Consider the following 14,210-nt stretch of genomic DNA (forward strand, 5'->3'; position numbering starts at 1 on the left):
ATTGTGGACCCTAAACAGAGTAGCCCTAAAAGTAAATGCCCTTCAAATACAGTATTAAATTCTGTCTCTGAGGTTGCCAGAGGAGGGCTGTGCATGAAACCTGCACACTCTGTTTAAAGAGGACCGCTGGAGACACATTTTTTTGGTTTGTTCGTTTCGGTTTTTGTGTTTTGTGTGGTGGTTTTTTTTTGTTTTTTTTTTGAGGGGGAGGTCATTAGGTCATTATGTCTATTTATTTGCTTTTTATTAGAGTTGTTTTTTTTTAATGGAGGTACTAGGGATTGAACCCAGGACCTTGTGCAAGCTAAGCATGCGCTCTACCACTTGAGCTCTACCCTTCCATCTGAGACCCATTATCTTGAGCTGTATGATACTGCTAATTTTTTAGGTCAAACGTGATCAAATATTGGCAGTTTCATTTAACTCAACTTAATACCAAACCAAGTCTTTCCCCCAATAATTTCACTGAGACTTACAGAGAATTAAAAGAAAAACTGGGTAATGGAAATAACTAGGTAATGGGAAGGAATTTAATGCCGTGATGTTTAACACTTAATGTGAAGTACCTACGATGATACAAATCTCTCATGTGGGGGAAGCAGGTGCTAGGAAAACAAGAAAGGACGTGGTAGAGAATGAGGGCCACGCTGGGAATATGCAGTCTGTGCCCCATTCCTCTTTCACTGCCTACAAACCACACAGTCCACCTAACCGAAGTCAGTGTCCCTGGCATCGACACTCAGGAGTTGATAATAAACAAAAGCTGTACAACTGACCAGCCTCCAAGCTTCTACACCTGTAAAGTAGGGAAATGATCCCCCTCTTAGTTGCCTGCACCCCATGGTCACTGCAAGAATCAAATGAGACCTACAATGTAGACTTAAGTATTTGCAAACCACACAGAGCTGTTACAAGAATGATTATCATTATAAGGTGGCAGCAGCAGAGATAACTGTTATGCATTCTGACCACCCCGTATTCATTCCATCTCCGTAACAGCACCCGGATTTCGTTTTGAAGGTTTGTTCCCTCCTCACTGGAAACCATCTTGGGGGGATGATGACGAATCCAGGCAGACATCTTTGCACTATATGAGCCAACAGGATCCCACGAAGGTCCTTCAGCCAATTCTTCTGCTGGTGGCCAGGAGGAAGCCACATGACCCGAAACTGGCCAATCAAGTGTTTCCTCCTTGGAATGTCAACCTTGGGCAGAATGAGAGCAAGTCAAAAACAGCTGGTGCTCTCTCCAGCAGCAGGGCCTCAATTGGACCATTTCGAGGACCCTGTTTCCAGCTTAGAAGACTTTCAAAGCGGCTTTGACTCCTTCCTGATTCCAAACCTGACCCGCCATCAATTCCATGAGTTCACAATATCCTCCAGTGGAGGATACTGATGTGGGAAGACACACATATAAGAAGTTTCATTTTCCAAAGGGGACTGAAAACTATGTCCAGAATTACATGGGAAGAAACCCTTATCTTCCGCTGTTCCTCTGAGAGTAGGAGAGAACATTGACGAGGCTCAGTAATTCACAGTAGCCCTCCTGTTCTGCTTGTGGTCTACTACCCACAGCGACAGGCAGTATCGGCAGGTGTCACAAGCCGAGTGATGAGTGTCCCAGCCAGGCTTCACTCCCTGAGGGGCAAGGACCTCCCTCTAAGGAAAGAAACTAACAATCCTACATGTCTGGCATCTTTACACACAGTATCTGACTTAATCCTCAAAAGTGGCATGGTAGAAAGGATTCTGGTCCCCTTTTCTGACGTGTTTTCTGCATGACATCAAACCATTCTCTGACACCAGCTGGTTGTGTCCTACCATTCAACTCAGTTCTGACACTGTCGACCTGGATACGGCATCAGATCCCACAGGTTAAGGTCTCCGTCCTGTAAGAAAGCACCTCCTCCCCACCACCACCTCTTCAGTCACACATCCAGCTTGTCACCTGTGCTTCTGATGAACCAGCTGTGTATCTTGGGGGCTCCCATGACCTCTTCCTTGGGTTCGATTAATTTGCCAGAGCGGCTCACAGAACTGACAGAAGTATTTTACTTACTAGATTACTGGTTTATTATAAAGGCTATAACTCAGGAACAGCCAGACAGAAGACAGGTATGGGCAAAGAGCCGGAAGCTCCCGTGCCCTCTCCAAGCACACCACTCTCCCTGCACCCCCAAGTGTTCACCAAGCCAGAGGCTCTCCAAATCCTGTCCTCTTGGGTTTTTATGGAGGCTTCATTACACAGGCATGGTTGATTAGGTCACTGGCCACTGGCAATTGAACTCTATCCCCAGCCCCTCTCCTTCCCTGGTGGTGGGGAGATGGGACTGAAAGTTCTAACCCCCTAATCACCTGGCAGGTTCTCGTGGCAACCAGCCCCCAACCTCTGGCACTTTCCTAAAGTCACAACATTAACATAACAAAAGACACATTTCTGGCTATCATGACTTTGGAAATTCCACGGGTTTTAGGAGCTCAGCACTAGGAATAAGGCAAGAACAAATACATATATTTCTTATTATAAATCACGGTATCACAAGAGACCTAATCCTCAGGCTTAGAGAAGTTAGGGAGGTAACGCAGCTGGAGGGGAAGAGCCAGAGTCAAAGCCAGGCCTTGAGAGCCTGAGAACCTTGGTGCTGCCTGCCCAGGGCATACGACCGCCCCCTGGATGTGGCCCTCAGCATCATATTCTATAATCGCTGCCTCACTGGACTACCTTCCCCAGCGGACACAAAGCCACCTGAGGGGTAGAAACCTGTCCGAAATATTTGGGAAGCCCCAATGTCTAGCACAGAATACGACACCAAGGAGGTTCAGTAATTAACTGATGAACAAATGAGGGAGCTAACAAATATTTATTGAGCACTTACTATGTGTCAGGCACTGTGGACAAAGTGTGTGCAAAACAGGCTTATCTCCAGCTTGTCATCTAGCTGAACAGACATAATCAATTCATCATACAAATGTGCAGTAATGGAAAACAGCTGTACAGACTCCAACAGTACAGAGCACGTCCTGAGGGCCAAATCCGGGCCTTAACAGAAAGAGTCTGCCAGTCAGTGGTACAGAGCAAGGAAAACAGGCCCAGATGGCCAGGACTAGGGCAGAAGGGGGAGGATTAGTATCAGTGGTCTAGACGATTTCCCTAAAAAATTATTAAAATGCTTTAAGAACAAAAAACAAAAACCAGAAAAGGCCAGGCCAGGGTGGCAGGAGCAAAGAACCCGGGGTGAGGTATGGGGCCCTCCAGGCTGTGTTAAGGACGTGGGTCCTTTTCCCAAGAGCAGAGAGAAGCCAGTGGAAGGTTCTCCACGGGGGAGTGATGTGTGGGAATCTGCTTTCTGCAGAATTCTCTCAATGCAGAGGAGGCAGGACAAGAAGGAAGACAAGGAGTCGTTCTGTGGCAGCCGTCCTGTGAGCATGTGGGGACTGGGGCGAGGCGAATAGATTTGAGATCAGTCCTGGCGCCAGGCCTTTTGTCAGGGCTGAGGAGAGCGGCGACAAACCCTTTCTTTTCAGGCTTCATGACAGTTGTCTTAAAATGTTCACTGATTTTCCCTCTTCGGGTTAAACCTTCTCACAGAATGAGGACAGCAATGTGGCCTTTCCTACACACAGGTGGCGCCGCCTTCGGCCGAACACATTTCAAGATAAGACCAAGACTCTGATCTTGAGAAGGAACCCTCTGGGGGGGAGTACAATTTAAAAAAAAACACTCAGCTTCAAAACCAAGGTACTCACTAAATGCGATGCAACAGAGAAAGAGTAGACTCTGGAGCCCAGGAAACTGGGCTCAGACCTCTGACTCTGTCATTTTCGAGACGACTCACCCAGGCTGTGTCCGTTTCCCTCTGAGCCTCTGTTTTCTCACTTAGGCTGCCCTCCTCCTGAGGCTGCCCTGAGGACAGAGAGGCAGCTCCGCCAAGAGAGGCTGCAGCTCTAACCGCCACTGCCTGTAGGAAGCAGGATATTCCCTCCGGCCATAAAGCACTTACCTGGAAGGAATTAACTTCCTAAATTTTACTATAAAACACAACAGTTTAGGGGTAGAGCTCAGTGGTAGAGCGCGTGCTTAGCATGCATGAGGTCTTGGGTTCACTCCCCAGGGCCTCCATTAAATAAATAAGCCTAACTACTCCCCTCCCCTCCAAAAAAATTAAAAGTTAAACACAACAGTTTATATAATAAAAGTTATCATCTAAGAGCACGTGAACCTAACGTTCAGAAATGGATTCTCTCTGTCAGGAAATGAACAGCACAATTACGAAAAGTGATAAAGAAAAGAAGTCCTGACTACAGACACACACGCACGAACAGACACACACACGCTTTTCATGCACACACGCGCACACAGCCTGGTTCAGCAGACCTAGGATGAGATGCAGAATTGCATTATTAATTAATAAGCCTCCCAGGTGATTCTGATGCAAGTGGGCCTTGGGTCCCAAAATGAGGAACCCAGCCCTGACCCAGGCCAGGCCCCATTACAGGCCCTCAGGAAGAAATGAAGCAGTAAATCGGTTAATGATCGAATGTCACAGACATATACTGTGAACCTAGTGTATGTCGGGCACAGAATGTCAATGCAAACCATGGAGAAGGGAAAAACAGAGAAGCTGCCCCTCTGCCCTCAAAGCTCATGGCCTCGTGGTGGCAGTAGTGTTTAAACACCTGAACACATATGGTCCGAGGCTGCGCACACACTCAACCAGACGCTGAACTTCACTGAGCACCTTCTAGATGCTCCTGGCACTGGGGATGCATCAGTGAAGAAGACAACCAAACATCCCCGCCCAGACAGAGCTGACAGTATGGTGTGGGAGGCAGAAAAAAAAAAAAAAAAAAAGCATAATGTACAGTTGTTAGTTGGTGTTAACTGTCACGGAGGAAAACTAAGCAAAGAAGAGGTAGAAAGGGTATAATTTTAACTCTGCACCAGCTTCAAACAGTCACTGTAACTCCGTTAAAATGTAGCGCTACACGCTTTGCTCACGGCTGGTGAAGTGTCACAAAAGAACAAGGGTTCAGGGGCACAGAGAAGGGAACTGGCTGTGCTGGGCGGGTTGGGGTCAGAGGGCAGGGAACAAGCACCGACACCAGGATGAGATGAAGGCTGAGCAAGTGAGTCCCTGCCTTCCCTTCCTTTGAGGGAACGCTCCCCCTGCCCCACCATGGCTGCAGAGCATGAATCAGCCTCGAAAGACCTCACCGGGCACTTCCAGCAAATGCTTGTGTCTCTCTTACCTTTGCCCCAACATCGCTTCTCCTCCCAGGCACTGTTATAAGCGCATGCACTTAGGTCAGCCTTTCCTGGCCCATGAAGGTCGGTGGCAACTTTTAGGACTTTTTTTTTAATTATAGAAGGGACACACGATCACAGTATCAAATATGAAAAATATTAGAGAGTGTAAAGATTCCCCATAGTCTTAACCGCAACATTATCTCTATTCACATTTTGGTAAGGTTTTTGCCAGAGCTGCTGATCAACATAGTAGGACCACTCTGCATCTGTTTGTTTTGTTTGTTTGTTTGTTTTTATTGAAGTTTAGCTGATTTACAATGTTGGGTTAGTTTCTGGTGTACAGAACAGTAATTCAGTTATACATACATATATATTCTTTTTCCCTGTGCTATACATTAGGACCTTGTTGTTTATCTATTTTATATATAGTAGTTTGTATCTGCTAATCCGAAACTCCTAATTTATCCCTCCTCTCTCCCTTTCCCCTTTGGTAACCATAGGTTTGTTTTATACGCCTGTGAATTGCTTCTTGTTTTGTAAATAAGTTTATTTGTATCACTGCATCCATATTAATTTTGTATCCTGCTTTTTTTACTTTTACTATATTATTTTTAAAATACTATACATGCATTTTTCTGCTTAAAACAAATTCTGTATGGACATCAATTTAATAGCTACATCACATTCCATTCTACTGATGCACTACCCTTTATTAACTATTTCCCAATTGTTGAGCATTTAGATTTCTTAGTTTTCATCATTATAAACTATGGTGAAAACAACTTCATGCAGAAAAACATTTCAAGCAACTCCCTCGGAACGGATTCCTAGATGGAGAATTATGGGAAGCTGGAAATACTTTAAACAAGTAGTTACTGCACAGACGATCAACAGATCACACAAACTCGATCGCTGCACCACCAGGCAGCAGCGGCTGACTACAAAAGCTGGTCAGTCTCTGACCACCTTTTAGGCCTTGTCAGTAAAAGGTTTTAGGAGCTTCATATTTACCTGCTGTCGGAATCCGAGGCGATCTCCTTCCTCCCTCCAAAGCGGATCTGGCACTGCAAGGAAAAAGCAGCCACTGAGAACAGCTGTTGGGATGGGACACTTGAGTCACAAAACAGCCCACATAGGCCTGCAGGGTCGTGAGGGACACAGGTCCAGAAACTCTGGGTGCCGAGTCAGGGCATCCCCATGCCCTGGGGGAGAGGGTGTCAGCCCAAGACGTAAGATGGTGGACACCCCAGCCTTGCAGCCGCCACTTAAAGGAAGCCCTTATCTCGCACTTGTACAGAAGCAAGCCTTGTGTGAAAACAACGCCAAGAGGAAAACAGAAGCACACAGCCTTCCGCAGATTATCTGGGAAGCTTCTTTATCCATCAGCAGCTGACTGTCTACAACACAGAGCTCTTAACAGGCAATAATTAAAACTTCCACACATCTGTGATGATGGGTTCCTTCTGACAGGGCCTAAAGTTGTTATGGCGGCTGTACCGTTATGACAGCATAAATCAACCTTCAAACAAGTCATCTGATTGTGCTGAACAACAATTTACCCAGAGAGGGTGGAAACAAAGGCAAACTGGTTTTTTTTTTAACTTTGTTGAAATATAGATAACACAGAATTTACCGTTTTAACCATTTTTAGTTATGCAATTCAATTCACACTATTGTGTAACCATCACCACTATCCACTACTCTCTTTTAAAGATATAGAATCTCTACTATGGGCAGCAGGTTTGCAAGATTCTTGAACTTGTTATCCAGAAAAAACAATACATATATATATAATTTATACATATATGATTTATATACATATAAACTTAAATAATACTTTTGACAAAACTCAGAACCACACACTTAAAATTGGTGTATTTTTATTGCATGCAAATTATGCCTCAATAAAGTTGGTTTTTGAAAGATATACACACTTTCACCCCCACAAAAAAAAAACAGTAACAACAACAATAATAATAGCAGCTCTGAGCAGAAGCTCCAATTTATTTCTGTTTAATTGCTACATTGAAGGGGTTCAACTTGCCTCTTCATCTTCTTATTTTATTTTCCATTTCTGGAGCAAAGAAAGAAGAAACTGATAATATGGGCTACATATTTATTGTGGACCAGGCAATGGCCCTTTAACCACTTTAACAAATGCAATTCCCTCAACAGCCCTGTGGAGATCGATGACCCAATTATAGAGAGAGAGGTGCTCAGAGACGTTGGATGAGCTGCCCCAGCACACACAGCTGTCGAGAGATGAAGCAGCATTTGACCCCAGCAACATCTGGGCCTGTGTCCTTTCCACCACACCAGGACACCTCGAGGCCTGGGCAGATGCTAAGTTCTCTTGGCTCACATCAACACTTAACAAATACACTCCCATTAAAGTACATATTTATCTTCACGTATCGTGATTACATTCAGCTAATTGCCAGTCGCCCCTTCCAAAATGTGAGTTCCCAGGGCTGGATCCTAGCTAGCTCTGCTGCTTATTAACTGTGACACCCACAGCAAGTTATTGGACCTTTCTGCGGTCAGTTTCTTCACCTGTAAAATGGAAATAATGTCCAAGAACTATCTCACAGGGTGGCTGGAAGGATTAGATGTAAAGCACTCAGTAGAGAGCCATGCACGTGACTTATGTGCAAGAAACGATGGATGTCTGGTAGCTACAAGCAAGCAAACTGAAGCCAACTTCGTGTCACAGCTCGTTTCCACACCCGGCCAAAAGCCAGGCATCAAAAATAGCATCAACCAGTTAGAGCAGAGCCCATCTGGCGGATCCACAGAATCCCTGAGCACGGCCTCATTTCTGCTCTTGCGCTCGTGGGGCCCTAACTCCAACCACCACTGCAGCACCCTTAAGAGTTGCCCTAAAACACAGCTGCTTGGAAATGAAACTCTGAAACCCACATCGGTGCTCTTCTCAAAGGGACATCACTGAAGAATGGGGTCGGGTCCTCCAAGGGGCTGTAGAAAGTCCAGACCCAGGAGCTCCTTCGTCCCTACCTCTGGTCGCTATCATTTTCTGGGGGAAGCAATGAGCCTCACTGTTCCAGATACAAAGTGGGAGTCTGTCTGTGTAGATAAGAGGGCAGAAATGAACTTTTTGTTTGTTTGGGGGGGGGTTTGTTTGTTTGTTTGTAGGTAATTAGGTTTATGTATTTATTTAATGGGGGTACTGGGGATTGAACTCAGGATCTTGTGCACGCTAAGCACACGCTCTACCACTGAGCTATACCCTCCCCAGAAATGACTTCTACATTAAATATCCAACACTATTACTTGACCTCAAAGTTAAGTGTGAGCTTTCTTCTTACCTGTTTCACTGCATCCAGCAGTCGCTCCAGTAGAAATTGTCTTTTCATGTCATTGTTCTGGGATCCTAAAATGCAATGAGGCTTGATTAGTTCTGTTTGACATTTGCCTTCTATTAAGACTTTCTGACATATATGGCTGTCCCTAGCTAGCGTCAGACTTCTCTTTGACAAAATATTTTTTCTGATCATAAAAGTAAATTCATGTGATAGGATTACCATATAACCCAGCACATCTGGGTTTATAAGCAAAAGAATTGAAAGCAAGGTCTTGAAAAGATATTTGTATACTTATGTTCATAGCAGTATTACTCACAGTAGATAAAACATGGAAGCAACCCAAGTGTTCATTGACAGATGAATGGATGAGCAAAAAATGTGGCATATAAATACAATGGATATGATTCGTCCAAGTCATGCCCCGGCCACCCGGTTGATAACAACTGTGTCCACGTGGTGAACACTTCCAGCATGCCAGGCACGAAACTGAGTCCTCTGCATGCACTGTGTCCTGTGATTTTCATGACCACCCTCTAAGCCAGGTATCAGGATCCCCACACCACAGATGAGGAAAGTGAAGCTCAGAGAGGACAATCCGTTGAGGGCATTGACCAGCTTGGTATTTATTTAACTTCTACTGTATGCCAGGCAATGTTCTAAGTGCTGGGGACACAGGAGTTAAATGCTATAAAAGAGCCATCTTCTCATGGAACGGAATTCTATTAGGAAGAAACAAGTAGAATTAAAGTAAACTAACAAAGAAGATGATGTTAGAGTCATACGAGGAAGAAAATCCAAACGGGGTGATGAGCCAGGGAGGAAGCAGGAGGGCCACGTCAGCCAGAAGAGTCGTGGAAGGTCTCTCTGCCCAGGGGACATCCGAGCTGTTTAGAAAGAGAAAGAGCTGCCATGGAAAGATACAGGAGATCTGCGTTCCAGGCAGAGCAGAGAGCCAAAGTAGAGGGGCAAAACAGCTGGCTTCTGGTCTTCCAGGACCAGAAGGAAGGCTGCTATGACCTGAGCAAAAAGCCAAAACAGACAAAGACCAGACGTGGCAGGCCCGGGGCCAGTCACAAAAACCTCACGGATCATTTAGGTTTTGTTCTAATTGGAACATTAATTGTTGGAACTGTGACCGTGACTGGACACCGTGCCCCTCGAAAGCTGTGTTAGGACTATCTCTTGGGCTCCTGCCTCACTCCAGGCCCGGAGATAAAGCCAGTCGGTAGACACTCCACTCTACTGTGTGTAGAGTCACAACAGACTTCCCAAACGCTGCCACTGTTATGTTTTCTGGAGGAGACTTTGAGAAAGAACAGCCTGCGTATCATTCCCATCAGATAAGAAGCCATCCTGAAGCGTCACTCCAGATGGCTGGAGACGCACCTGCCCAAGGCCCTCAAACACCGCTCTCAACACCTGGATCTCTCAACAAATTCCGCTCTTTGTTTAGCAGAAGGTCCAGTTTCTGCTCTCCAGAATAAAGAAGGCAGGCTTTCCTTCTTCCTTTTTCCAAGTTCTGCACCTAACAACTCTACTTGCCCTAAGACAGTGCCAACTGGAAACTTAACAAGGTTTTCCCCTTAAGCGCTTTTGCTATTTTTTTCTGATCACAAAAGTAATTCATGTCATAGAATTACCATATTACACAGCACTTCTTGGTTTATACACTAAAGAACTGAAAGCAGGACCTTGGAGAGATATTCGTATGCTTATGTTCCTAGCAGCATTACTCATAGTAGCTAAAACGTGGAAGCAACCCAAGTATACATTGACAGATGAATGGATAAGCAAAATGCGGCATATAAATACAATGGATATGATTCACCCTTAAAAAGGAAGGAAATGCTGCAATACACTACAACAAAGATGAGCCTTGAGGGCATTATACTAAGTGAAATAAGCCACACACATAGAGAGAAATACCATATGATTCCATTTATATGAAGTACTTAGAGTCGTCAAAATCACAGAGAAAGAAAGTATAATGGTGGTTGTCAGGGGCAAGGGAGGGGAGAGAATGAGGGGTTATGGTTTAATAGCTATACCTCTGCAGTTTTACAAGACGCAAAGAGTTATGGGGATGGATGGCGGTGATGGCTGCACTGCAATGTGAAGGTATTTAATACCACCAAACTGTGCATTTAAAAATGGTTAAGATGGCAAATTTTATGTTATGTGTATTTTACCACAATAAAAAGAGTAATTCATGTGAAAAAAATCAATAATAACAAATCAGGAGGAAGTGTACAAAGAAAATAAGAACCTCTATTGCCTGATAACTGTTAGCACGGTGATTCTCAAGCTTTCCCGTGCGCACAAATCTCCTGGGGTCTGGGTAAAAGGCAGGTTCTAACTCAGAAGGGCTGGGTGGGGCCTGGGAGTCTGTATCTCTCCAAGGTGATGCTGATGCTGCTGGGTCCTGACTTGAACAGCAAGGATTTAGCACCGACCCTTAAGGATACGCACGACAGTCCTAGATCTCTCCTGTGGAACTCTCGCCACTGCTTTTTCTAGAAGAGATGTCAGCAGCCTACTCTGCCTCATCTTGCAAAGCCTCTCCTCATGGTGGGAGGAAAAGTCTGCTCTCTGTAGAGACAGCCTGAGGTTGTGCAGGTCTCGGCCCACCGCACGCCCACCCTGACTGTCATCTCTCTGCTGACAGGAAGTGCACTTGAGTGAGGCAATCCTGACCCCAGAAGGGACACCTGTGGCCATCCTAGCCCTGGACAGGGATTCAGAGAAAGGGGTATCGTAGGGTGGAGGGAGCATATGTTGACAGCAAGAGGTGCCCAGGAGGCCCATGGCCATGAGGAACAGTGGAAGGAGCGTTAGTGGGAAGTCACAAGGCATCATAAGGTCTCATCCCAGCCAGGCTGCTGGCTGGCCATGTGACAGGGACAGTCACTTCCCATCTCTGGGAACTGGCTTCTGCATGAGATCAGATCCTCCTAGCTCTGCAGCCCGCACACAAGGGGCCTCTGAGGAGACAGGCAGCAGAGCAATCAGTGCTCCAGGTCTCTTTCTTACCTTCTCCCGGGGACAAGGAAGACCACTGCTCCCAGGGCCAAGAAGACTCCTCCAGTCTCAACCGCTACAACTGAAAGGAGCGAGGAGCCGGCGCCTAGCTACATGAGCCTCAACTGTGGGCTAAGCCATGAAGTGCCTGGTACCTAATCCTCAACAAAGAAGGAAAGGTGGCTCCATTCAACAGGGCACTGAAGCCAAGAGGAAAAGACCTCCCACTCGATGCTATGGGACTACAGGAAGTGCTCAAGGAGAGGTTCAATTTCACGTCCCGTGGCTCCTGGCTCGTTCACCTGCCAAATCTTGCTCACTCTCAACCCCTGGAACAAACCTGCCCCATTGCTGGTTCGGGAATGATTTCTCTGTGAAACCCCAGTCTTTGAGCTTCCTTCCCTCTCCAAAGGTCACCCTCAGTCAGCACTACCAACCAGAGAAGCCAGAATGGGCTTCCTTTTCTTTCTTTTTTTAATTGAAGTATAGTTAATTTACAACATTGTGTTAGTTTCAGGTAGACAGCAAAGTGATTCACAGAAGAGGCTGCTTTTAAATTTCTTGTTAGATCACCATCAAAACGAAAATAGAAAATGCAAAAGCACCCCAGGGAATACCCCCACCCAGGTCCACAAGCCCGGCAGAGAAATGCAGTGACCCCCTGAGGCTCTAACTCAGAAATCACACGTGTGTCTGAAAATCAGTCACCTGGTTCAGGTGTATCCCTGTCGTCTGTCTTTAATGTGTAGAATCCGTAAGATCCTACTTTAATTTTTACCACAAACCTCCAGCCTTCAGTGACATCCTGGGGAGACTGAGCAGGGATTAAGAGTAGGACACACCAGCTGTGTGACCATGGGCAAGTTACTTCACCTCTCTGCACCTGCTACATATTAAATAAGTGAATGTATATTGTGCACCTATAACACTACCTGGTTTATACCAAGCACTTTATACATGCGCACTATTATTATTGTTGTTGTGGTCAATCCTATACCTCAGAGGCCTAAAATCTCTGGCTCTAAGAAGTGCTTTCAACTGGCTACTCTCCAGAGCGCAGGCAAAGCAACCCAATCCAGGCCTCCGTGTTAGCTGCTCTGGGTGGGCATAAGGGTGAAAAAGCATCTCGGGCATCTAGGGGCGGTGGAAATTAGCAAGATGCCCCAAGGCACTCTTCGTATATTCCTGCTACGATCCTGGCCACAACCCAAGAGATCAAGGTAATCATGACTTAAGCAACAGTACTTCCCTGCCTCTCTATACAGCGGCAGAGGTAAAGGCATTTCTCTGGTCTACGGCCAACCCTTGTCATGCACTAAGCAGGTGTAAGGGAGAAGAGGAAAAGATGGTGCCCACTGCAGCCCAGAAATTCTGCCCAAGGTCAGGCACAAAGCAGGGCTGAGACCCTGGTCTGCCTGACTCCTTCCACCACATCACTCTACCATTCTTACTGAAAAAGCGGGACCTCGAGCTGTGCTTGAAAAATGGAAAGGACTAGAACAGGTAAATCCATACAGACAGAATGCGACTGCTTAGTGGGAACAGGTGTCCTTTGAGGGTGATGAAAGTGTTTCGGGACTAGATTGAGGCGATGGCCGCACAACATTACAAATGTCCTAAATCACCACTGAATCGCTCACTTTAAAATGGTTATTTCCGTGATTGTTAAATTTCCAATTTAACCACTGTTAATTGTTTTAATTGTATTAAATGCATAAATGGTTTTATGTTATATGACTTTCACCTCAGTAAAAAAATGTTTTATGAGAAGGATTGCAACAGGTGGACAGAGACCCAGAGCACATCCCTAGCCAAAGGCGCAACTACAGCAGGAGCCCCCGAAGGGCAGGACAGGCTCCAGCGAGCATCCAGCACCATGCTGAGTCACACGGTAGGAAAGCCAAGCTCACTTCTCTTTCACGTTTCTGATTATACTGAGGGGAGTGTCTGTGTGATGCTGGTAACTCCTTAACTCCTGCATCAATCAGGGTCCTAACAGGAAACAACAGACAAACTCAAATACGGAGAGCTCAAAGAGGTTTACTTACAGAAGACCCTACAAAGAAATGGTGTAGATAAGTGATTCTCAACCAGGATTTCACCTCCCCTCTCCCTGCAGCACATTTGGCAACGTCTGAAGACATTTTTGGCACAACTCGGGGGCTGCTACTGGCATCTAGTGGGTAGAGACCAGGGATGCTGCTAAACACCCCACAGCACACAGGACAGCCTCCCCACAATGCAGAAGAATCCAGCCCAAATGTCGGTGGTGCCACAATAGGGAAATTCTGCCCTAACATAAATAAGTTTGATTATCCCATTTCACAGAGAGTTAAGTTCAACTCCCACTTGTGCTCTGAACCCCATCTCCTCTCACCTGCTCAAGGACACATTCCAGCAAGTCCCTCTTTTCCCCACACCGTCAATTTTTTCTTCTCATCTACGCAATTCCTACAGCACGTGGGGATGTCATAACACCTCCCTCCAGTTTAATAAAAACCATGCCTTGCCCCTCCACGCCGTTCCAGTCACAACCCCGTTTCTCTGCTGCCCTGTCCAGCACAGCTTTCCTCCACGAGAGTGGCCAGGCCACCCCTTCCACGACAGCTGTTCCCAGCTCTG

General features: G+C 46.0%; 1 protein-coding gene across 4 annotated transcripts in view; it reads right to left on the reverse strand.

The window, feature by feature from the left end:
- SNX29 (sorting nexin 29) overlaps positions 1-14,210 on the reverse strand; it is a 591,891-nt gene that overhangs the window by 460,976 nt on the left and 116,705 nt on the right. For all 4 annotated transcript variants that reach the window (XM_064478172.1, XM_010980034.3, XM_031433266.2 and 1 more), the window contains 2 exons: positions 8,574-8,638; positions 6,259-6,311 (listed from right to left, as the gene is read on the reverse strand). In XM_064478172.1, coding sequence (XP_064334242.1) covers positions 6,259-6,311; positions 8,574-8,638 — 118 coding nt within the window. The remainder of the gene's footprint in view (positions 1-6,258; positions 6,312-8,573; positions 8,639-14,210) is intronic.

The sequence above is a fragment of the Camelus dromedarius genome, chromosome 24, assembly GCF_036321535.1.
Source record: "Camelus dromedarius isolate mCamDro1 chromosome 24, mCamDro1.pat, whole genome shotgun sequence".
Lineage (NCBI taxonomy): Eukaryota > Metazoa > Chordata > Mammalia > Artiodactyla > Camelidae > Camelus > Camelus dromedarius.